Source organism: Gouania willdenowi, chromosome 5, assembly GCF_900634775.1.
Source record: "Gouania willdenowi chromosome 5, fGouWil2.1, whole genome shotgun sequence".
Classification (NCBI taxonomy): domain Eukaryota; kingdom Metazoa; phylum Chordata; class Actinopteri; order Blenniiformes; family Gobiesocidae; genus Gouania; species Gouania willdenowi.
The window spans coordinates 28,804,115-28,827,940 of record NC_041048.1 but is presented as its reverse complement, the minus strand read 5'-3'; the positions used below and the strand labels follow the sequence as shown (position 1 = coordinate 28,827,940).

Sequence of the window (23,826 nt, the reverse complement as noted above, 5' to 3'; positions counted from 1 at the left end):
GTAGATTTTACCTACGGTAAGACTATCGTAACGCTTCACTTTAGACCCGAAGCATGAAGCCGTCAGCTTATTTAAACCATCCGTCTAAGACAGTGTCATTCAGTGTTGAGACGTTGAGCAAAGGTAACTACCCATTAGCCTAAGGGGGGTGTCCTTTCGCGAACATCGTACGATAAGGTACATTGTTTTTTTGGTACATCCAAAAGAAAATGGTTAGGGTCAGCTTGAGAGAGGACCCTCACCGTTTTGTATCTTATTATGAGAGTCAGGTCGGCGGGGATTTGCCCGGCTTTTACGGAGCCCCGGTAATGTATGGGCGTGGGATAGGATCTTTGTTTTCTAAATTATTTCGTTTTATTAGTCCTCTGGTGAAGAAGGGTTTTGCCATAGCTAAACCGCATCTTAAAGAGGCAGCCAGCAACATTGCCTCGGACGTGTTCGCCCGTGCAATGGCACGAAGCAGTGATTCAAAGCAAGGGGAGGGGTGGTATTATGGTCATGTCACGTAGATCGAGAAAGCGACCTCCCGGAAAACGAGCCCCTTCAAACTCTAATAAACAATCACGCGGTAAGAAGAGGAAACCAGTTGCAAAAAGCAGGTGCGCGAAGAACAAGTCTACCCGGAGCTCCGATATTTTTTAATTAAATCAAATATGGCCCTGTTGCACCAGAAATCTCCAGAGTGCACCCTCGCAGAATTAGATATATTCGCTATTTCGATGACGCAGCTTTCGATTGATGATCAAATCTACACTGAAATCTCTCCCTTGTTGGCGATCGCCGACGGAGGACCTATAGAGTTTTTCATCCCTGGAGATGGGGACAAGTATCGGGACCTGAACGATACATTGTTACATCTCCGCGTGAAAATCACCAATGACGACGGTACGGACCTGGCCAACGACGCATCTGTAGCCCTCATCAATTATCTTCTAAATACAATATTCAGTCAGTGTGACGTTACTTTGGGGGATAGGCTGATTTCACAGTCTAGCGCTACACATCCCTACCGCGCTATGATTGAGACTCTTAACTTTTCAGAGAACACTCTGAAAAGTCAGTTTAGCACAGGCCTTTTTTTACAAAGATACTGCCGGTGCTATGAACTCTACAGTGACCATTAACAGACCGAATAAAGGATTGAATAAGAGAGCGGCTTTCACAAACATTTCCAGAGAAGTGCACCTGCTCGGCCCTCTTACAGGAGATATATTTTTCTGCAGGAGACTTTTGCTGAATTCGGTTGATTTGAGAATTAAACTGACCAGAGCTAGCAACGCTTTTTGCCTCACCGGAGTCCGCGACTCTATGTTTTGTCTGAAATTATTGGGAGCCTCTCTGTTTGCAAAAAAAGTCTCTGTGTCCCCGGCCGTGCGGTTTGGTCACGCCGTAGCCTTAATGAATGGTAACGCTCTCTACCCCCTCTCGCGGGTCAATGTAAAAACATACTCCATACCGGAGAACTCTGGGATATGCACCCAGGAGAATCTGTTTCTGGGTTCCATGCCCAAATACGTGGAGATGAGATTTAGAGTTCCCCTACCAAACACCACTACGCTTGTCGTCTACGCCTGTTACGATTCTATTTTGGAGATCAACGCTAAGAGGCAGGTTCTGGTGGATTATTATTAAGAAGATGGATAACATTCAACTAGAGACTCTATTGCATAATCTGTTGGGGGATGTATTCTGCGGTGTGTGGGCATCGATCAACTTCTCTCACTGAATCCGTCTTTTAAACCACCCGCCTACTTTATAGTGAACACACACCCCGGTCACAGGCCCGGAGAACACTGGTTAGCTCTGACCTTGGAAAAGAACCGCAAAGCTACCTTTTTCGACTCTTATGGATTCCTCCCCGTACTTTGCACACTACCCAGCGACCATCTTACAGTTTTTGGAAGATCGCTCACAAAACATAGAATACCACGACAAGCAGTTGCAACACCCATTGTCATCGGTTTGCGGACATCACTGTGTCTATTATCTCTGCCATCGGGCGTGCGGGTTATCTTATGGACAGACACTGTCTCTGTACGATGACGATGTGATAAAGAATGATCTTACGGTGTACGATTATGTCAGAAAATATCAGCGGTGTGTTAAAAATGAATTCAATCGCAATTCGAAACAGGGGAATTGTTCTTTACAAATGCTTAAAGATTGTCATAAATAAAAAATGTTACTTTTTTTATGCCATTACCCACGTGTATTTTGCTTTAAAAATGTACACTCACAAAATATGCTCAATAAACATTTTTATTGATGAAAGACAAAAAAATGTGTTATGCATCACAATTATTTAAGATGAAATGTTAATCCATGGCGATGATAAAGTAATTTGTTTACCAACAGTCCGTTCGGCAGTTCATTCTCTCTCGGGAGTAATCCATTTTGGGGATAGCGTACGGAACGCCTTTTTTCTTCTTTTTCCTTCAGGCGCTTCCCGAGGGGTTTCAAATTCTTTATCACGGAAACCACCGGCCTCCCTCTTGAGCAGACTGTATTGATCGCGAGCATGCGGGTTATTTATGGTGGATAAGGGGATGTTTAGTTCTGAGTATTTAAAAACTGTCCACCCCGCAGGCGATGGCTCCCTGGTTTTTTTCTTAAAAGGGTGGGTGAGATACTTTAACAAATCAGTCACATGAGAACCTTGCACAGCGTTGCTCCTGAAAATGAATTCCCTCTGGGAATTCCAGCCTTCATGACTCTCCAATATTTTTTTTAAGACGTACTCTGCGCTCTTGCGATCTCGCTGGGGGAGGTTTTTCAAAAGATCTTCGTCCGTACGGTCAAGATTTACATCGTCGGATGTTTGTGGTTTGTGAGAGGATGTTTGAGCTTTGGCGACATACGGAACATCCACCTGCTCCGGGTGCTGGGTCATTGTCACTCTACATTCCTCTCTCTGACCCTGCTTCATAAAGGCCAGATATCTTTGCAGTTTAACTTTTGTAAGGCAACACAGGGAAGAAAAGACGGTGGGGTGGGTACACTGGCCTTGATCAGACCGTAGTAGACCAAAGGGTCGTCAAAATCTTTGTAGATGACTGTAGGATGACCTATTGGATAAGAGCAAGTGCTGTTTACATAAGGGTATGATGATGTCACGTCTACATAGTGGACAGTTTCATCAGAACCCGCTGTGTATCTCAGCTTTAAAGCGCTCGTTCTACCACCATAAAGCGCGTCGCGGGGATAAAGAGGCTCGGGAGCATTATACCTTTGGATAAACTCTTTAACTTCGGTGTGTGATTTTTTAATTTCATCCCATTCTTGCTCGCTCATTAATACGACATCGACGTCGTGTTCTGTCTTTAACTTTTCCAGTCGTTCCTCACTGCGCGGGTGCAGTTGAACGAATCTAACCCTCCTCATCGGATATGTCTCTGCGGGGTTAAAACATTGCAAACATCCGTGGTAGAAACAACCGTGAAATTCCCATGCCTTTTTCACACCGTTACACTCTGCGTACCTGTCGACGAAAAAACTTCCAATCTGTTTCTCTCCTATGTTTAGAGCGCGCTGGATGAAGATCTTTTGATCGTAGCGCATCCACTCTAACCACTGAATTGAGGCGTTAGAGTAGCTTTTGTGATTTTGTTTGTAGTTGGCTGGGTGGGGTATCGCTAGGGTTTTAGCTTGCAGATAATTAGTGCGGAACACCTTCATGCAAGCACCTGCGATAGTGATGGATCCGAAACGGTCTACGTTTGTGTCATCTAAAAACTGCTTTAATGGGCAAATATACATTGCAACATAAAATAAGTAGCTTAGAATTAACAAAACATTGTTCAAGGATGTGTCTTCATGAGTGGCACTAGAGTCAAATACTACACGTATCTGGGTAGGTTTCCGAGGATGGTAGACACCAAAAAACGGGAGGTACCAACACTCTTGGTCTTCGTTGAGTGGCGAGACGGGTTCTGCGTGTCCTGACTCAAACATTTTCTGCATGAAGTTGAAGAACTGTTTTTTCATGTGGGGCTTTTTGTCAAGCATGCGACACAGCGAATTGAGACGTTTCACTGCTTGGTCTCGGTTGTTGGGCAGTCTGTGCCTGTTTGTTTTGAAGGGTAGTGGCGTTACCCAACTGTTGGACTCATCCATAAAGACTTGCTCATCCATGATCTCCAGGAAGAGTTTATCATCCACTGACATGGCGGGTTTGTCATCATGTGGGGTTCTCATAAACAATTTCTTGTTGAGACAATCATTTTCATCTATGCCAATCAAGCTGGTCATGTTCAAAGAATTAAATGGAAAGTCAGAGGCCAGGACCTTTTCTTTTACATGGAATGAGTTAGGGAAGGAGTCCAGTAGTGTGCAACCGTTGTTCAACACTGTTGTGCGGTAAACACTGACTTTGCTTGGTACGTGAGCACCCCCTAGGCAGACCTCACCGATTATGACCCAGCCAAGGTCGAGGCGCTGGGCGTACGGAGCGTTGTGGGGGCCGTTGTAATGTTCTCTGACTTTGTGCACTCTTGGTATGTCCCGACCAAGGAGGACCAGTATTGAAGCATTTGGGTCCAAATCTGGAATCTTGCCTGCCAAGTGCTTAAGATGAGTGTGGTGCTTTGCGACCTCTGGTGTCGGGATTTCAGATCGATCATCTGGGAGCATGTCACACTCAATTAAGGTGGGAAGCCGGACACTAGTGTTGCCGTCTAGAGACTCTACTACGAAACCGTCAGCTTGGCGTGCCCTTGTCTCACCTACACCTGAGCAGGTTTTGAAAGTGTAAACTTTAGTGCATGTATTAATGTTAAAGATCTCAAAGAATTCTGTCTTTGCTAAAGATCTATTGCTTTGCTCATCTAACACAGCATAGGCTTTCACTGCCTTTTCTTTGTGTCCAACAGGATAGATGTTTACTAGACAGATTTTGGAGCATGAGCGTGAGCTGTTACCTTTGCCGCAGATCTCTGTACATTTGGACACAATGGTTTGGGTGGAGTTTTCTGGTTGCTCCCCGCCATGCTCGTTTGGGGCTGCAGAGTCTGGAGCTTGAGTTTTCCACGGTGCTGGTCCAGGGTGCAGCGCAGTGACATGGTGGTCGCTTTTACACTCATTGCAATGTACACTTATGTCACAGTCTTTTGCCATGTGGTTGACGGAGGAATAGCACTTGTAACAAATGTTCTTTTCTTTCAGAATGGCTTTTCTCTCATCCAAAGTCTTTGCTCTGAAACCACGACACTTGCGGAGGGAGTGTGGTTTGTTATGAAGCGGGCACTGTTTATCTGGGTCAACCACCTTTTGGTCAGGGGAGTCACGAAAGCCTTTTGGAGCAGCTATTTCAGTTTTACGGACAGATACTGCACTTTTAAAGTTGTGTTTGTTCAGTCTTTCAGGCCTATAAACACTTGGGCCACCAGTAGAGAGCAAGGGGTCAAAGCTTGGGTCGTTGAGAGTTTTAGCTTAGACTGGGAATGGTGGGTAAGAAGCATGATGTTGCTCTTTGTAGTAGGATGCTGAAGTGATCCATTTCTCTTGTAGGTGGAATGGGAGTTTTTGAACAATAGGAGTGATGCCCCGGGATGTATCTACTGTAAGTAACTGAGACCAGGTAGGAAACCATCTACATGGGCAGCATCCAGCTCTGTGAGGAGATCACCTAGCTCCCTCAACTTGTGATTTTCTCTGTTGGCTATTTTGGGAAAAACTTCCAACTTTTTGAGGAGAGCATTCTCTATAGCTTCAGGGGACCCATAGACGTCCTCCAATCTTTGCCACACCATCCTGACACCAGCTGTGGCATCATAGATGTGAACAGACCTTAATCTTTTTGCTTGCTCTGTGGATTTGGGGCCTAACCACTTGCAGAGGAGATCTAACTCCTCTCTTGGGGATAAATAAAGCCCTTCTATGGCATTTAAAAAAGATGCTTTCCAGGCCCAGTAATTTTTGGGCTTATCATCAAACGTCAAAAGCCCTGAGCTAACCAATTCTCTGCGAACCAAATACTTGGCTAAGTCTGATGTGGCTGGGGAATCGGACTCGTTAGCACTGACAACAGGTTGTGTGGGAGATAATCTGGGCTGGAAGTTGGCTGACTGACCCATAGAGCGTGGATGAAATCTTTGGTCGTTAGTAACTGGGGTTGGGTACTGCGGGTGAGATGTGAAAATGGCATTTTTGGATGAGCTTTGGTTAAAGGAAGGATCTTCTCCACTGATGGTGTTATACTTTGGTGATTGCACCAACATTGCTGACTGTACTTAGGTGGTCAGGGACAGCAGTGTTGTCATCTTTTTCGACTTTTGGTTGGCCTTCCATCATGTCTTTTTACTATTCTGTGTGAACTAGCTTTACAGATAGTGAACAGTCTCCAATAAAGGACCAGGAAGCGTCTTGCTGTTTTGGTGTGTTTTACTGGATAGACTGTAAAACTGTAACATACAGAAACAAAGACAATGCATATTACAATCTTAATGGGCAAATATACATTGCAACATAAAATAAGTAGCTTAGAATTAACAAAAACCCTCAAAAAACAGCAGCATTAACAAGCGATTAGCACAATGCTAATTTACATGGAAACTGCCATAGGGATGCTAACGGTATTAGCGCCGAATATTTTCTTACAAATTATGAATTGTAGACATGCTAAAATGACTAATGTTGGTATCTAATAGAAGCTAAGATTACTATCATTCAAATACTTTCAGACAGATATTTTTGTAGAGCCAAAATGGGATGTTACAGGCTTAAACACTGTGAAGTGTGACTTGCTGTGAGACTGTTAGGAGCATGACTGAACTACGGAAGCTCTATGTGGACAAAAACACAAGAACTATGGTAGCCCTGTGTGGACAAAACACAAGAAACTCAAAACGTAAATAACTCTTCCCACAAGGGGCAGCACAGAGGAGGTGTCTGAATTCTTTGCAAAAACACCAAAGACTTTTCCTGTTGACCGGCAATACACTTTGATTCTTGTAGAATTGTCACAACAGTTTCACTAATGATACCTGTAGACATGGTAAAGCCTGTGTGTGCGTGTGTGTGTGCGTGTGTGTGCGTGCGTGTGTGTGTGTGTGTGTGACAAGCTTAAAGTTCAGAGACCGTATGTTCAAAGCACTCGTCTCTGCATTTTTTGAGGCCAGACAAGGTCACAATACTATGACAGCTGCTGCAAGCTTAGAGGTGCGTTCAGACATCGTATGTTTAAAGCACTCTTCTCTGCATTTTTTTTTTTAGGCCAGACACGGTTATATTGCTATTGAGCAGCAGTCTTATAGTAATATCTCACACACACCAACAGGTGTAATTTGGCGGGATGGATTAAATCATTTTTTTTTTTTCATTATGGGCGGGGACTATAAGGCAGGACTTCCGTTTGGGGGGGCGGGACAACGGATGTGATGTCACACCTGTCGAAAGTTTGATTGAAAGTGGGTACTATCTCTCTCTTGGGCCCTTTAACTAAAAAAAAAAAAAATCAAATATATAACACTGTGTTCATGTAAACTGAGATGCGTAAGAATTTAAAGATGCAAGATACTGTTGTATTTCTTGATGTCAATTTATTTTATTTTATTTTAAACAGTTTTTAAGTTTCCATTTACATGATTACTAAATCAAATTAAATTAAACATTATTCTATATATTTTTAACTGTATATAATTTAATTCACTGTATTGTCTTCATTGAGAAGGTATTTTTTTTGCCTCCAGGAGGACTTTAATCCAGGTGAGATGAGGCAAAATGGCTCCTTGTAGAGTAAAGGTTGCAGACCCCTGACCAGGGGAAGAGGGTTAGGAGACCCCACTATAAGAAGTGGCCCCACTGAATTGAAATCCATGGGGTGAAGCAATGCAGATGCTAAGAATACATGTAACCTGTTGTTATGCTTTGCTGTTATTAAAAAATAAAAAAAATTGTTATGTCTTCTTTTAAAAATGTATAAAATAAATGACCTGTTATTTCAGTCACTGCTGGTTGCAGAAAAACTTAATATTGACACTAAAACATTAAAACATTTAGCAAATATATCTGGAGTCATTGTCAATCTTTACTTCATACAAAACTACGATACGTTAGTTAAGTCAACTATTTATAAGCATGCGTGGCTATGCTGTACACTCTCACCACCCCTGCTCCAAAAAAAAAGGAGAAAAAGGTGCGACCAAATTTTGTGCTGGTGCGACCAACTGAGATAGTTGGTCACACCATGCAATCACTGGAAAAATTAGTGTAGAGCCCTGCAGATGGTTCTACGATCTCTGTGATTTGGCAGATCGTCCTCATGTTTTAATCCTTAACGTTCTAATATTGTTAGATCGCATCGCCTGAACCTAAACCAATATCAAAACGTGTGAATTAGGTGTGAACAGTTAAAGAAAGCTGGCAAATTCAACAGCAAGTTTACTGTTTTCAAACCTTCAGTACTGTTATTTAAAGTATGCAAAAAAACAAATTCACCAATAAAGCGCTTTTTAAAGGTTGAGTGAATAAAGCAGTAATGCTCTCCTTAACATGCTCTAACTTTGTTTGTGTGAGGACATTATTGACATGGGCCACTAAAGTGTAGAGTTTTAGAAAGTCACAACTTACCATTGTTTTGAGGAACAAAAAATGCTGATTCTGTTTCTTTGCCGCTGTGCTGATGTATGAGTGCGGGCGGGGGGTGGGGCTGCACTTCTGCTTCATGTGTGAGAAGGAGGAGGGGGGCAGCACGTGCATAGCTGCTGTGATGCGTGGGAGAAGTCGACATGCCAAAATCCGCCCGATTAATCGGCCCGACGATTAATTGGTCAGGCTCTAATAAGTACTTGACTTGGTACTGAAAATGATTAACATAATAAGTAAGCAGCTTTTCATATTTAGCAACATTGGGAAATAGCTGTAAAGATAAAATATACAGTACATTCTGAAAGAAAATGCACCCATGTACCTACCGTTCTTTGGTTATTTTGTTTCAAAACCACATTGAAAAATTTAAATAACGGGATGGTTTTATTAATTTAAAACCAGAAATAGAAAAACCAAAAACCAAACAAGCAGTGCTTTTCTGTTTTGAAATTAAATCTGGTTCTGTTTGTGTGATATTTGGATATTTACGTGGAAACTAGGACGAGAGCTTCATATGTTTTAATCTCACCACACAGAACGACCGACAGACTTTTACTCTGCTGTGTTTGACAAAAAATTATCTTGTATCATGATGTCCACCTCACACTGATGGCAGAGGTGTAATTTGTGTGTTGATGACATTTTGTTAAAGAGTTAATGATGCTGGAAGTCTGAAACTGTGAATATCTGCCAACTTTACTGAACAGTGTTTCGGTCCAAATAGTATCCAGATAAACTGATGACTGGGTAGACTTTTGTTCCCGGTCCGGACATAAAAAGAAGCAATGCATAAGTTACATTACTGGTGAATTGAAACGTTATTAATACATGAATAAATCAAAACCAAAAAATGGATGTTAAGAAAATGCCAGTGTGGAACCAGAGGTGGTGTAATGAATCGTTTTGTAAGATCAACTTCTGCATGTTTTGACGGCTGCCGTTAGCTGTATTTATAACGTGCAAAATGTTTCTTTTTTTTTTTGCTGCCCTCAAAAAGAAGCTGCAATTTTTTTGCAAAAGTGTCAAATGGTAGAAGTTCTTTTCTTTTTTTTAAATTTTTTTTTAGAAAGGGTTGGGAGGAATAGATTATTTTACAGTGAGGGTGAGATGTGAAGTTGTAGAACATATTGTGTTTTTTATGTTGTGTAATCAAGCCAGTATAGTGACAAGTGTGAAGCTTAGCTATAAGGTTGATGGCTGTGGACAGAGAGAAGGAGTGAGTGGTAGTACCTAAAGCAGGTATTTGGGATTAATGTGTCTAAAGTTAAGCCCAGTATGAGTTCTATCCCACATCCCAAGGCGTGCCAGTGCATCGTATACCAGTATATGTGCAAAAACCGCTACCGCAAACCCAGGAACTGCCATGGGCCCGCGGATGCAGCCAGGCCAGCAGAAAGAGCGGGGGCCAGGGAGCCCCAGGCCACCTCCCCACGGCCGAGCAGCCCCCCCAGATGCCCCCAAGATCCCAGGCCGAGAGGCAGCCACCGCCCCCCACACACACATCCGAGGAAGCCCCAAGCTGCCGAGCGCCCAGTGCATCCCGCCACTGACCTCAACCCCCAACCCCAAGGCCCCCCGCCATCATCCCGCCCCCCACACCCGAGCACCCAACCCCCCGAGGGGAGGGCTCAGAGAGCCCCCCGCCAAGACCCCAGCAGAGGAGCCAAGGCCCATGCCCAGCAGGCGGCCAGAGCCACGCCGAATGGGCAGCCGGGTGGGCCCAGAGCCAGCAGGGACCAGACCCCAGGCCAGAAGGACCCGGAACGGAAGCCACCACCGTGGGAGAGAGGCACCCCAATGGCACACAACCAATGCAGAGGAGCAGCCCCCAGCCAAAGGCGTAGAACCAACCCACCTGCCAGCCCGCAGATAGCAGGATTGACCTACCAAGTGGCTGATGCCAACCTCAACCACTGGAACAGCTAGAGCCGCCCCCCAGCAAAGAGCACCACCCGGAGCGCCAAGCAATCCCGCCCAAACCCCGGCGTAGACGCCAGCACCCCCCAGCGCGCCCACCCCCCACACCCGCGCGGCAGGCCGCCCCAAACCCACACGCCGCAAGGCGCACCCCCAAGGCAACCAGGAGACAAGCACCAAGCCCCACCCGTAGGGAAGAGGCACCCCCACACCCCACCAGGCCAGCTACGCCCGGAGAGACCCCGCAAAGAGAGCCCCCAGCAACACCCCTCCACACCCCCGGGACCCACCGCCCCGCCACTCCCGACTGCACCCTCCCAATCTCTACACGGCGGCCCAGCAATCAACAGAGGGGCTGGGCCTCCACCCAACATACCCAAAGCTGTGAGGCTACCCACCACCCGTTATGGTGCCTATCCCCTGAGTGAATGTGTGTGTTTAGTGACTGTATGAAGTGCAATTAAAAAAAAAAAAAAGGTGGATGGAGGGGAGCAGTGCTCCCCATCCAACCTATGTGTATATATGTGTATGTGGTGCAATAGCTCTGGAGGGTGGAAGTGGTGATCCCACCCTCCGGGGGGTGGTGTGTTGAGGTGTAATTAAAATTGGAGGGAGTAGGGAGTGCCACTACTTGGTAGCACAGGCGGCGGCCCCCTCCACCCCCAGCCCCACCAACCAGCCCCCCAAGGGTTGGGTATGTGAGTTTGGTGTAACAAGTGGGTGAGCCAGACCAGCTGGGAGTGAGTGACGTGAAGTGTCCATGTAGGAGGCCTGTCTGGTATGAGCCCGGCCCGTCCGCATGGCGAGCCACCGTAGAGGGTAGATGGCGCAGACGGGCACGCGGCACTGCGGGCCCCAGGGATGCGCCGAGCAGCACAACCGGAGACCCCCGCGGCACCCCCCCGAACCATGCCAACCACACGTAGCACGGCGGGACCCCCCCCCCCCCAGGCGGAGCCAGGCACCAGGCACATCCCCCAGCAGTCTAGGAGGCGACCCCCGCCGGCCCAGAGTGGCCCGCCCCTCCAAAGCAGGTGGCAGCCAAGCAGGAGAGAGGCCAGCGCCCGCACCATGGCCAGCACAGGCCCCCACGACACCACAACATAGCACCCTTCACAGGGGGGTGGCCCCGGGCCCCCCAACGAGAGAGGACGCCACCAACCGCCCAAGCAGGGCCACCCCGCCAGCCACGGACCGATAGGCAGGCAACCCCAAGACCCCCCAGCCAGGCACCGCAACCCCACACCAGGGCCGCCTGGTTTTTCTGTATTTCTGTTTTGGTTTTAAAGCAGAAAAACAAAATAACTGCACTGCTTATTTGTTATTTTGGTTTTAGGCTACACGGATTAAAATAACTTATCACATTCAAAACTGATTACATAATTTCTATTGTTAAATCATGTATACATTACATACATATTTAAATTAAATGAAATTAAATCGGGGGACTTTAGAAAAGTTTGAAGGCAGGGCAAGAGAGCAGCAGGGAGGGAGGGGAGGGAGGGATCTGAGAGTTGCGGACGGCACCTTTAAGGCCCCATTCTTGACAGCAACGTCTGACTTTTGCCTTTTACAATAAGAGTATAACATTTTTGTTTGTGGCCATACCAGTCTGTCATTGCCCGATCCCATTAGATCTCGGAAGCTAAGCACATCTGGGCCTGGTTAGTAGTTGGATGGGAGACCACTGAGAATTCCAGGTGCCACAGTGGGGTGGCAGTCAACCCAGTGGTATCTGTCATTGTGTCCTTGGGCAAGGCACTTCACCTACATTGCCTAGTATGAATGTAGTGTGTGAGTGAGTGTTGGTGGTGGTCGGAGGGGCCGATGGCGCACTATGGCAGCCTCGCTTCCGTCAGTCTGCCCCAGGGCAGCTGTGGCTACAATAGTAGCTTACCACCACTAAGTGTGGAGTGAAAGAATAATGCCTTAATTTTGTGAAAGCGACTTTGAGTGTCTATGATAAAGCGCTATATAAAACTGATGCATTATTATTATTATTATTTTTTACTTTTAAAATTGAAATAGCGCTTTGGGTTATATGTCTTCTTATCAACACATTCTTGTCTACTTAATTCAAAACATATTCATGACTATATGTAAATTATTTTTTCCAAATCAAAATATATTCTTTTCATGCAATTGCAAAACTTCTATCACATGCATTATTTAAATGTCGTCAGGGGTTTTTTGGACTGAAAAAGAAAACAAAAAAAACCCCACTTTTTTATTCATTCTAGTCTAAAAAAGGTTGTTTAGAGAGTAACCAATAGTGATGATTAATCCTAATTTTTCATGTTTTAAAATAATACCTAGAAAAAAATGCTCAAAAAGTTGATTGTTTGCAATAAGTCCACGTTAAGTAGGCGTATTTACTGATTTGAAGTTTGTTTTACGCTCCATTATTTAAAAACAAAAAACACTTAAAATAGTTATGTTTCAATTTGGAATAGTTTACTACAAATTGCATTTCCCTGGTTTAAATTAATGAAAGGGGATTTTTATGGTTTACAAAATAACTTGAATAACCAATACATTTGTTGGAAGTCATAAGCTAAAAGTTTCTTTTGTTTAACAGTTCCAACTTCTTTTTGATAGTCAACAGACTATCTATGCGTATTTGTATTATTTTTTTTAATGAAGGAAGGATAAGGGCTATAGCCTGATGTTAATGCTTTGAGGAATGCATTTTTAACTTGAACGTTGAATGGCTTTGATAAACTCCCTTACAATAAGCTAAGATAGACTAAGTATATCTGAGAATGGGTTGGTTCACCTTCTGTTGCATTTGTGCTGAATGACAACCTTCTGGTTCCCAATGTCCTTTTCATGAAAGTATAGTTATTATATTAACAGATACAACTGTGCATGTATTTTGACTGTTTTTAGTTTTCTTTTTCAGAAACTTGCTTTATTTTCTTTCCCCCTTTTTTGACAAATGAGTGGGGGTTGAATGATATCCACCATAATGAATCCCCCGACTTGCCTGCCCACAACATTCACCCACCCACTGCCATCCTTGGCTCAGTTTTTACACTGAGGTTTATTATTGTTAGTCACATTCCATCAGGTCTCAGTGAGCAGTGAAGCTTGTTGGCTCTTTTGTGGTCGTCACTCCCCATTGTTTTTCTCCTCGTTCATTGTTGCATCTTTGACTATTATCTTTTTGTAACCTCAATTTCTGTTTGATTGCTTTTTCTCTCCAAATGTGTTCTGCCCCTCCTGTAACCCCTCTCATCTAATTTTAATTGTTGGGGAACTAAAATAAATGACTAAAAGGCTGAACTCAATTCACTTAAATGAAACCTTAATTAAATGTTCCTTCCTGGATTTTTCCCTTGTGCTTGGAGTTGCTATATTTGGGTGTGTTTTAAGGGACTCTACCCTGTTGTTTTGTCTATGTAGCAACATGGTTGGTCACCTTGCTGTAACCTCACAATTTCATCATTTATTTTGCTTCAACATTTTCTGAGTGTTACATCATTTAAAAAAAACAAATGACCAAACTCACGTATTAATTTACAGTAAATAATCTTGGGAAAACCGTCAACACTATTTAAATCAATTTATTCAATTAGCAGTAGCCGTTATATCAATTCATTCAAAATTATTTTCTCTAGGCATACATACAGGCATACATCATTGGTTTAAGGAAGTGGGCTTGTAATCAGAGGGTCACTGGTTCGAATCTCCCCTGGGCCATCAACAGGCCCGGCCCGTGGCATAGGCAGTATAGGCAAATGCTAGGGGCGCCGGCCATCATAGGGGGTGTTAAAAAAAAAATATATATATATATATATATATATATTTTTTTTTTATTAATTAAACAATCAAAGTGCTGATATTAGTATTCTTAACTTGATAGAATTATTAATAATTAGTTAGTCTTAAAAAATTAATGATTTACATTGCTTATTGCCATTTTGAGGAAAAATATAGAGATATGAGTATTGGTCCGGGCGCACGGTGGATTAGTGGTTAGCACGTCTGCCTCACAGCAAGAAGGTCCTGGGTTCAAGCCCTGGGGTGGACTTGGGTCCTTTCTGTGTGGAGTTTGCATGTTCTCCCCGTGCTGCGTGGGTTTCCTCCGGGTACTCCGGCTTCCTCCCACAATCCAAAAACATGACTGTAAGGTTGATTGGAGTCTCTAAATTGCCCATAGGAGTGAATGAGAGAGTGAATGGTTGTCTGTGTCTGTGTTGCCCTGTGATGGACTGGCGCCCTGTCCAGGGTGTACCCCCGCCAAGCGCCCTATGAGAGCCGGAAATTGGCACCGGCAGACCCCCGCGACCCTGTTAAACGGGAATAAGCGGGTATGAAAATGGATGGATGGATGGAGCATTGGTCCATATTACCCAGGCCTAATGTAACCAAAACAGTAACATTTGATCTTGTAAAGGATATTATTGCTTGTGTGAAATAAGGGGTTCACACACCGTTTAAAGTAGGATTTTATTAACATGTGTGTTACCTAAAAAGCAAATGGAAATCACTAGACTGATATGCTGCCTTGTTATGTAGCAAGTTTTGCTAATGCTACACCACTTTAGTTAAACAAAGAAAAAAGACTGTGACTAAAAGAACTGGGCAGCCCTTTTGTTTGACGTTAATTCTACTTGGAACCAGTTTGATAAACTGCATACATGCAATTTAAAAAAATATGAAAAGTACCTTGTCTTAAATTATCTTTTATTCCTTTTTTTCCATTTAGGGCGATGATTATAAGTAGGTGAATTGGTTTGTTTTATTGGTAAATAGCTTTAAAATAGTCTCAGTGGTTTGAATGAAAAAAACTGTGATGTGATTTTACAAAGAATAAATCATATGATTTTTTTTCCCCCCATATCGCCCACTCCTACGTGTGTTTGTGTCTGTGCTAGACATTAACTTAAATTATTCAGCTACTGCCAGTGTTATGAACACTGATAGTAGCTGAATTGCACTTGTAGGTTATATCAGCATAAATAAATAGTAAATGAAACAAATGCCTTGTCTAATCTAATGTTCATTTGAAATGTTCGTATTTGATTATTTTTGTATGTAATAGTGTCTTTCTATGGACGTTGAGTCTGCTGCTAAGACATTCATTCAATCAAAAATCACTTGATGTTTTAATGTTATTTACATAATTTGCTTTTTAATGACCTTTCTGTTGCAGACAAGGAGAGCTGAGGTAAAGGTAGCGCTGCCTTGGGCCACAGTGTTTTAAGTGGGAGCCCCATGCCTCTGTCATCAAGGCATCAAAATCTGAGACAAACACCTACAAAATGAGACATGTCCCCAGCTAAATGATGTAGAGTTGGTTGAAATCAAAGATTGACAAATAATTGTATTTTGTCAAAATGCTTGTTAGTTTTTATTTTTAATTTCTGGTTAATTAAAACTAGCATTAGGAGGCCACAGTGCAGGGAGAGCCGCTAGCATGGAGGTGAGGACATCAGTCTTAAGGTAGAAATCAACATTAAAACAGGCCAAAGCCATGTTATAAAAAATATTTATTCCTGGTGATTGTTTTCCAGACAACAACAGTACTGGGCTTTTTACTGGTGATTAGCTCCTATCTTCCTTACGCTCCACTGCCCAAACTGAAACTGTGTGTTATTGTCGAGCTGCTGCTTCAAAACTACAATCAAAATAAAGGTGAAAACAGTTCTCATGTGGTCTTCTGTGTTCCAGCTGACAATAAAAGGTTGGTTGTGTGTTTTTGATAGACGTGATACGTCACGTTCTCCCCCTGTCCAATCAGAGCCTTCCCAACCCCCAGACCTAAAGCGGAATAAACCAGTTTTCCATGTAAACCTTGTTCAGCAATGACCATTTCCATGTAAACACGAAGCAGAACACTTTAATTTCGAATGATTTAATTCGGTATACATAATTCCGAATTAAAAAACATCATGTAACCGTGGCCATTGGAAGAAAAAAAAAATATGCGTGGCCACGCATTACTATTGTATTACACGTATCGCACCATGTTCTGAGAGAAGTGGTCATGTGACCAGGTACGTCACGTTCTGTGAAGTGTAATTGCGGAACAATATAATAGAAGGCTTTTATTGTCATCATACACAATGTACGACAAAATTAAAGAACAAATCTGGTAGTGCAAGAGTATATAATAAAATAAAAGCACAATAAGCTAGTAAACAAATGAAATAAAATAAAATGTACAATAGGAGAGCATTATAGCAGCAATGGGAATAATATATATATTGCACATTGAAGAGGGACTGAGACAATGGAACAGGGTGTGATTACTGTGTTCAGTACCCTGATTACACTCAGATAAAAAGTGTTTGTGAATCTGAAAGTGTGGGCCTTGATGGACCTGTACCTCTTCTCTGAGGGCAGCAGTGAGAACAGGGTGTGCCCGGGATGTGAACTGTCACAGGTTATGCTTCTGGCCCTGCGCAGACATCTGGTGTTGTAGATGTCTGACAGAGACGACAGCTGCACTCCTATGATGTTCTGTGCTGACTTTCTGACCCTCTTCAGAGCCTTCCTTTCAGGCTGAGAGCTGCACCTGAACCACACCAGGATGTTGTGGGTGAGGATGCTCTCTACAGAGCACTAGTAGGACAGCAACAGGTCTCGGGACACATTGACCCTTCACAGTGACCTTAAAAAGTACAGTTTTTTACCAGGACATTGGTGTCGGTGCCCCAGATGGGGTCCTGTGAAATGTACATTCCCAGAAACCTGAAGTCACTGACCCATTCCACCAGGCACCCTTGGATGAGAAGGGGGGGGGTTATTTAAAATTCAGGTCTTTCTATTACCAATTTTTATTATGCTATTTTTGATTTTGCGCATCTCCAAGAGTAATGAAATGGAAATGCATCTTATGTTGTGAGACAAAAAAAAAAGAACTGAAAAGAACTGAACCACATGCAAAAACCCTTATTTAAACTGAACATTGTAAGGGCAATGCCAATCCACACTGATGAGGAGTGGCTTCACTCTAGATGCATCTATCAGACAACCCGTATGGTCCACCCAACCCCACCTGGACATTAAAACATGACCTTTATTGTCCCACAATAAGATATGTGGCAAAGTCTCATCACCATTGTCATCTTAATTTATTCAATAGCCTTTGTCAATAAAACAATTGCATAATAAATCAATAGCCTGCACCAGCTGAAAAAAGGAGTGACAAAAAATAATCCTACGTTAAATAAACATAATTAGGCCTACAATAGATGCATAACATAAAATGTTCACCAAATGTGGTGCTAATATGGGCAATATGTAGCTCTGCATATAATCAAAATAAATTATAAGGTGCAAAATGTGTATTAAAATACAACAAAGTATCCTTTTTTAATATTAGATTATATCAAACTCTATTAATGTACATCTCAGCTCTTCTAAGGTTACCTATACTCCTTGGCCATGTAGAAGTGTGTGGAGAAAATAATTTTCCCATTGTGTAGAATCTGCATCTTGCAAGGACGTAGGGTGAATTACTGAAGAGTTCCAGCTTTGATGAACTTTTTCCTCATGGCATTGAATGGGCTCTGTCTTCATAGTTTCCACTGATACATTTTGAGCAAAGAGGATCTTGTGACCATCGTGAGTGAGCAAGCTCTGTTTGCATGTGTTAAAGACAACTTCACGGTTCTGAAATAGTAGAAAATCAATGATTACAGCTCTGCTCTTACCTGGTTTTGGTCTCAACTGAGTGCGGTGCGCTCTTTCCAAAGTGAACGACTTATTGGCGTCAAGCCCCAGCCAATTAGGCAACATGTGCTGGATGTTTTAAATCATTGGATGACTCTTTTCAGCATTTTTAGGGAGCCTTACAAGTCTTAAGTTCCTTCTCTGGCAATGCGTTTAGCAGCATTAGCCAGCTCCATTATCTTGCTTTCCAGGCTATCTTCTGTGTCTCCGATGCGCCCCTTGGCCTTGGTTAGCCGCCTAGCATTAGAGCTGGAACAAAGTGTCAATGTCGTCAACTTAATGTCATAAATACGCTGATGTAATTTTCTTGCGTCAATGCGTACATACTACAGCTTTAAGAGCTGAATGTGTGGTATCCATTCATTCATTCTATCAGTCATTTATACATTCTTCATAAATATTCAGTGTATTGTTATACTATTTTTTAAAGGTCCAGTATTATGCTATATTTTACTCATCTCCATTTGTTCTAAGAACCCCAACAAAATAGTATTTGAGTTTGTTTCCCCCAAACGTGCCTGTTTTCTGCAGTTTTAACCCTCTGAAACTGACTTTCTCAGCACTTTTTTAAAAATGGGCTGATTTGCGGCCTACTTTTGCATGTTCATGAGTACGCGTGTCTGTAGACACTATCCACACACTCTTGTTATTGTTTTCAGTCATATTACAGTTAAAAAACATGACTATTTAAGCGGCTATTGTGATTTTGAGTCAGAAAAGTGTTTGCGTGCCGCTGCAGAAGCAGAGGAGTTGTGTGTGTGTGTGATTTGATGTGTGTGCGCCGTGCACTGCACACACGACATTACTGCAAAACTGCACCTTGATGGAGATATGCCCCGAATTACACCATCTATCATTCACCAACATAGCCAAACCCCCCACCCCCCTTTTTTTTTACCGCTCTCCCTCGTCCTGCCACCGTGTAAAAGTTGGAAGCTGTCCAATTCCACAACCAAGTCTTGTGTTAGCGCTGTGAGCTATGACTCCGTAAACATCAGCAGACTTGGCTCCCGGCTAATATAATAGTATAATGTATATTCTATATTAAACCTCAGTGTTTGTTTTAGCTGTAAGATAGTTTTGAGAGGGAGAAGCTTACATTTTTGAATGGTAGGGTAGGAGGCGTGTATCATGTCCATCATAGGAGAGAGGATTGTCAGGAGGAGGACTTTACGGTTGGTGACGTCACACACCGGGCAAAATTAAACTTCAAGATGACCTTTTACAAAATGTGGAATATCAAGGGAGGGAGGAAACAGAACTTTTTCAACTTTGGCCCTTTGATTGAGGCTAAAGGGATGCATATTACTGTAGCAAAACCATTATAAAGTGATTTTTTTCATCATACCTCCCCTTTAATCATTCATTTATATATTGTTCACAGTATTTTTTGTTGAACCTTCTTTTAGCATTAAATACTTTAATAGCAGATTTCTCCCTATTTTCGTGTTGCAGGTCATATCCAGAATATGAGGGTGTAAAGGCCCTGAGATGTATAGAGGTGTCCTGCCTCTTTAAAACTGCCTTTGGAAACAAATGGTAAGGAATTAGGGGCTCAGTTATGTTCAACTACTGAATAATCTATGATGTATTAATATCTTCTAAAAGGTAAAAAAAAAAAAAAGAGAGAGACTGGCTTGAACCCTGTTAAAATACTATTCATAAAAATGTGTTTTTTTTTTTTTTAATGCTTTTTTATCTACAAGAAATTCCTAATTGCCAAAAGAATAACGGATCCCAGGGCCTCTTTCCTATTCAGCAAACAACCTTGTTTGATTGGTGTGTTGGATAATGTCAGCACTAACATCTTATTTTATGAAATTGTAAGACACAACATTAATTTAAAGTAATAACTAAAGCAGTCATTAAAACAAGAACAAATATGAGATCCTATCACAGAGGAGGATGAAATCTTTATTTATTGTATTGTCTATTTTTCTTTTAGGTTTGCTGCAATGCCACTGGGGATGGTGCATCGTCTTTCAACATCAGCAGTGCAAAAACTCCTAATAATCCTTTGCTGCCAACTGAATTTATTCCATGGTAGTGTAATTCAAGGCGTACTTCCTCTTACTGATGAACTTTATCCTACTTTTATCCAAAATGATACAATGTTTGAGCACGTGGTTTTGCATCCTGACCCCAGTGTAGGTTGGGTCTACATTGGGGCCCGAGACCACTTGTACCAGTTGGATCGGTTTCTTCGACTAGAACTTCAAGATAACACTGGCCCTGTCACGGACAATCTGGAATGTTTGCCTCCAGTAACATTAAATAACTGTCCTCAAGCTAAAGAGACCAGCAACTACAACAAGCTCCTGCTAGTGGACCCCTACTCTATGGAACTTATTACCTGTGGTAGCATTTTCCAAGGAATCTGCCAAAAACGAAGTTTGGATTCGGTGAATAAGGTGCTGTTTTCGACTCAGAGGCCTGTTGATACTCAGTATGTTGCAGCTAACCATCCAAATGTCAGTACAGTTGGCCTTGTAGTTCGCTCTCATCCTAACAGGAAGCCTGTACTGTTTGTGGGTCGGGGTTACACCAACAGTCATCCACCAATTTCCACACGAAACCTTGCCCAGGATCCAGTCTTTTCCTATGAGGAAACTGCCAAGTTGGCCGTTGCTGGACGTTTGTCAGAATATGATCATCATTTTGTAGCATCATTTGCTCATGGTCAGCATGTGTACTTCCTCTTCTACAGACGGGATCTAAAATCGCAGTCACGAGAGTTTTGTACCTACATTTCTCGCGTATGTCTGGATGACCAAGCTTATTACTCTTACGTGGAAGTACCTTTGACATGCCGTTCCAGAGCTGGTAAAACGTACAACCTTCTGCAGGCTGTCCAACTTGGGATTCCAAAAGATGGAAGAGAAAGCCAAAGTTCTGGGGCTCTTCTTGGTGTTTTTTCTACGCGGTTGGCTTCATCAACTGAACCCAGTGAAGAATCTGCTCTTTGTATGTTTAGCCTGGAGGATGTGAACCACAGGATTGACTACACAAGAGATCTGTGCTATACGCAAATGGGAAAGGAAGGAAGTATTGAAGCAGCATATATCGAATATGAAGTAAAATCCAACTGTGCCAACCTGCCAGAGGTAAGACCAACAAATTGAATGAGCAATTTTCTAAAGCTATAGCTTTGAACATACCTTAGTTAAATAAGTGTCACTAGTAACCCAAGGAACCTAAGCCTTAATTATAGTGCTGTACAAAAGCAGTGTGCTTAATTAGGACTAGAGTTCATGCATTTTGAACCATTTTAACCTGTTGTCTCTAAATGATACATTTTTTCACTTAACATTTGATATATCAGTATGTAGGTGTAATATATATATATATGTATATATATATATATATATATATATATATATATATATGATGACCATTGGCCATTCAGGAGGACCTACATACTGAAATATCACATTTTTATCATTTATTTTTCCAAATACTGCTACTTTAAACAATATTATTTTTCTAGAATGATCAACAAATAACCTTATACTCAAATTGCTCTATGGAGCAGGGAGGAGCACTGCAGAGCTAGTCCTTAAATAGTTTTTTGTTTATGTTCAGGTTTGTTCATGAGAACATTGGTCAACAACATGCATTCCATCAAAAACTAGTGGTCTTCCACAAGCAATGTTTATTGTTTTAACGTTTATTGCTTCTCCTTGCTGTAAGATTGCTGATTTATAACCACTGTTTTGCGGCTACAAACTTCCTAATCTTTTAAAAGCTATGTACCCCTTAATGCAGATGTGAATTGATTAAAACGTATTTCCATTCTTTTATACTAATTTAAAAGAACAAATGTAAAAACAAGCTTCAGCTTCCAAAGAATGAATCAAATAGTTATAAATCAGGCTATTCAGTGGAAATCAACTTCTACTATGAACTTAGATGTATCTGTACTAATTTTTTTCTCTGTCTAACCAGAATACCCTAGAGACCTATCCCTGTGGGTCAGACCATACCCCTAGCCCAATGGCTAGCCGTCTACCTGTAAAAGTGGAAACCATATTTGACAGTCCGTCAGCCCGTCTTACAGCTGTGGCTGTGAGCGTGAAGGCAGGACATACCATTGCCTTTCTGGGAGACTCCAAAGGAAACCTGCACAAGGTAAAAATAAATGGCATGATTCAACAAGTTGCCACACATGCTCAGTCAGGTTTTTTTTTGCAAGGATCGGTCAGATCTTACTTACATGCTTGACAGCTTTAGTAATTTTTTTTATTTTCAGACTATACTTGGAAAATGTGGTTGAAGTGTGTTGACTGCTTTATGCACTTCAGATTTACTTCAAGCCTTCAGGCTTGAAGTAAATCATCATCAGTAAATCTGATGATGGTTGTTGTGGACCTGCTGAGTATGCACCAAAAGTCAGAGTATTTTTAGCAGTTATCAGAATTGCTTTCATTGTTGTCTCATTTCAAGCATCTGCGATGTGCCCACAGTACTCTTTCCAACAATTAATGTGCCCCATCTTAGTCACCTAAGGGTCATGCTTGGCAGAGCTTTCTTGGAGTGTAAATACTGTAACAATGTACAGCAGGTTAAGATGCAGTAAGACTTCAGGGGATTCACTAAGATCTGAAATAAAGGATAGTAAAATCCTTTGATTGCGCTGTTTCCTCACCTGCTAAAGGGAATTCACTAAGATTGCGGTGAAAATTGGTGCACGTGTTGACGTGGTTGAGGCCGCCCTATTTTCCCAGCTGCTATCAGGCTTGTGGCACAGGACAATAAAGAGGGCAGATACCACAGCACTCTTTCATTGAGAAATGAATCCAAAATGACATTTGAAGAAGTTATATTGGAGGCAGGTGTACTTCTGTCTGTTGCACAAACATTCAATAATGTAGAAAACAAAATAAACAAAGAAAACTGCTGTTTAATAAACTTTAAAACCTATTATTAAAACGTATTGAATGTAGCTGCTTCATCAGTTCCTGTAACTTGCTTATATCACTCCATGGAAAGGCAGCTTTGGACAGAAACCATTCTATACATCTGTTGAAGTCATTGATCTGAGTTGCTGCAGCAACCGAAAAAAATAGTCTGTAGCACTTGAAGATGATCTACTGAGCATCATCCAGCAGGTCTGAGCTCCTCAGTAGTGCTCAGATGGGAACCATGTGCCATTGTTGCATAAATTACGTAGCTGGTCATTTAATTCTGGCCTGACGTTCCTTGCCATCAATGCAACACGAGAGTTTGGCGGTCAAAACATGACGAGGAAAGGTGCGATATTTATGGATCTCCATGCACGGCCTCCTCTCTGCACCGCAGTGTGACACACCGGATTCCACACGGGCTGCCTCAGCTGTTTTTCTCCCCCACACACACACTTTACTCTGCATATTCTTTCAGTGACTGTTAATATTGACTATAATTGTTTTACTCGAATTAATTTCTTATACTAGAAAGGTTAACTGGAGCGTTTTTCATTTTCGCTGTGTATTGTGTCACCATTCAATGCAGCTATGATCTTTGCGTATAAAGCTGTGAGTTTGTACCTGCCTGAGTCGTGCTATTTTCCGGCGCATAAATAGTCACCACAAACAGTTCTAGATTTGATGAATTGCATTGCATCCACAGCATTAATTTATTTGCATTCCCTCTCCCATTTTTTTG

At 42.3% G+C, this 23,826-nt stretch overlaps 1 protein-coding gene and 1 pseudogene across 6 annotated transcripts in view; both read left to right on the top strand.

Annotated features, from left to right (window-relative positions):
• The window catches only part of plxnb1b (plexin b1b), a 231,255-nt gene that overhangs the window by 72,425 nt on the left and 135,004 nt on the right, over positions 1 to 23,826 (top strand). For 3 of the 6 annotated variants that reach the window (XR_003674034.1, XM_028445813.1, XM_028445817.1), the window contains exons 2-4: positions 19,639 to 19,722; positions 20,129 to 21,287; positions 22,129 to 22,311. Coding sequence is in view for 5 of the 6 variants with exons in the window: in XM_028445813.1 (XP_028301614.1) it covers positions 20,139 to 21,287; positions 22,129 to 22,311 (1,332 nt within the window). In the remaining variant the exon portion in view is untranslated. Of the gene's footprint in view, positions 1 to 7,685; positions 7,702 to 19,638; positions 19,723 to 20,128; positions 21,288 to 22,128; positions 22,312 to 23,826 lie in introns of all 6 variants that reach the window. The other 3 variants (XM_028445816.1, XM_028445815.1, XM_028445814.1) reach the window with 3 other exon arrangements.
• LOC114464119 (uncharacterized) lies at positions 12,095 to 12,212 on the top strand (annotated as a pseudogene).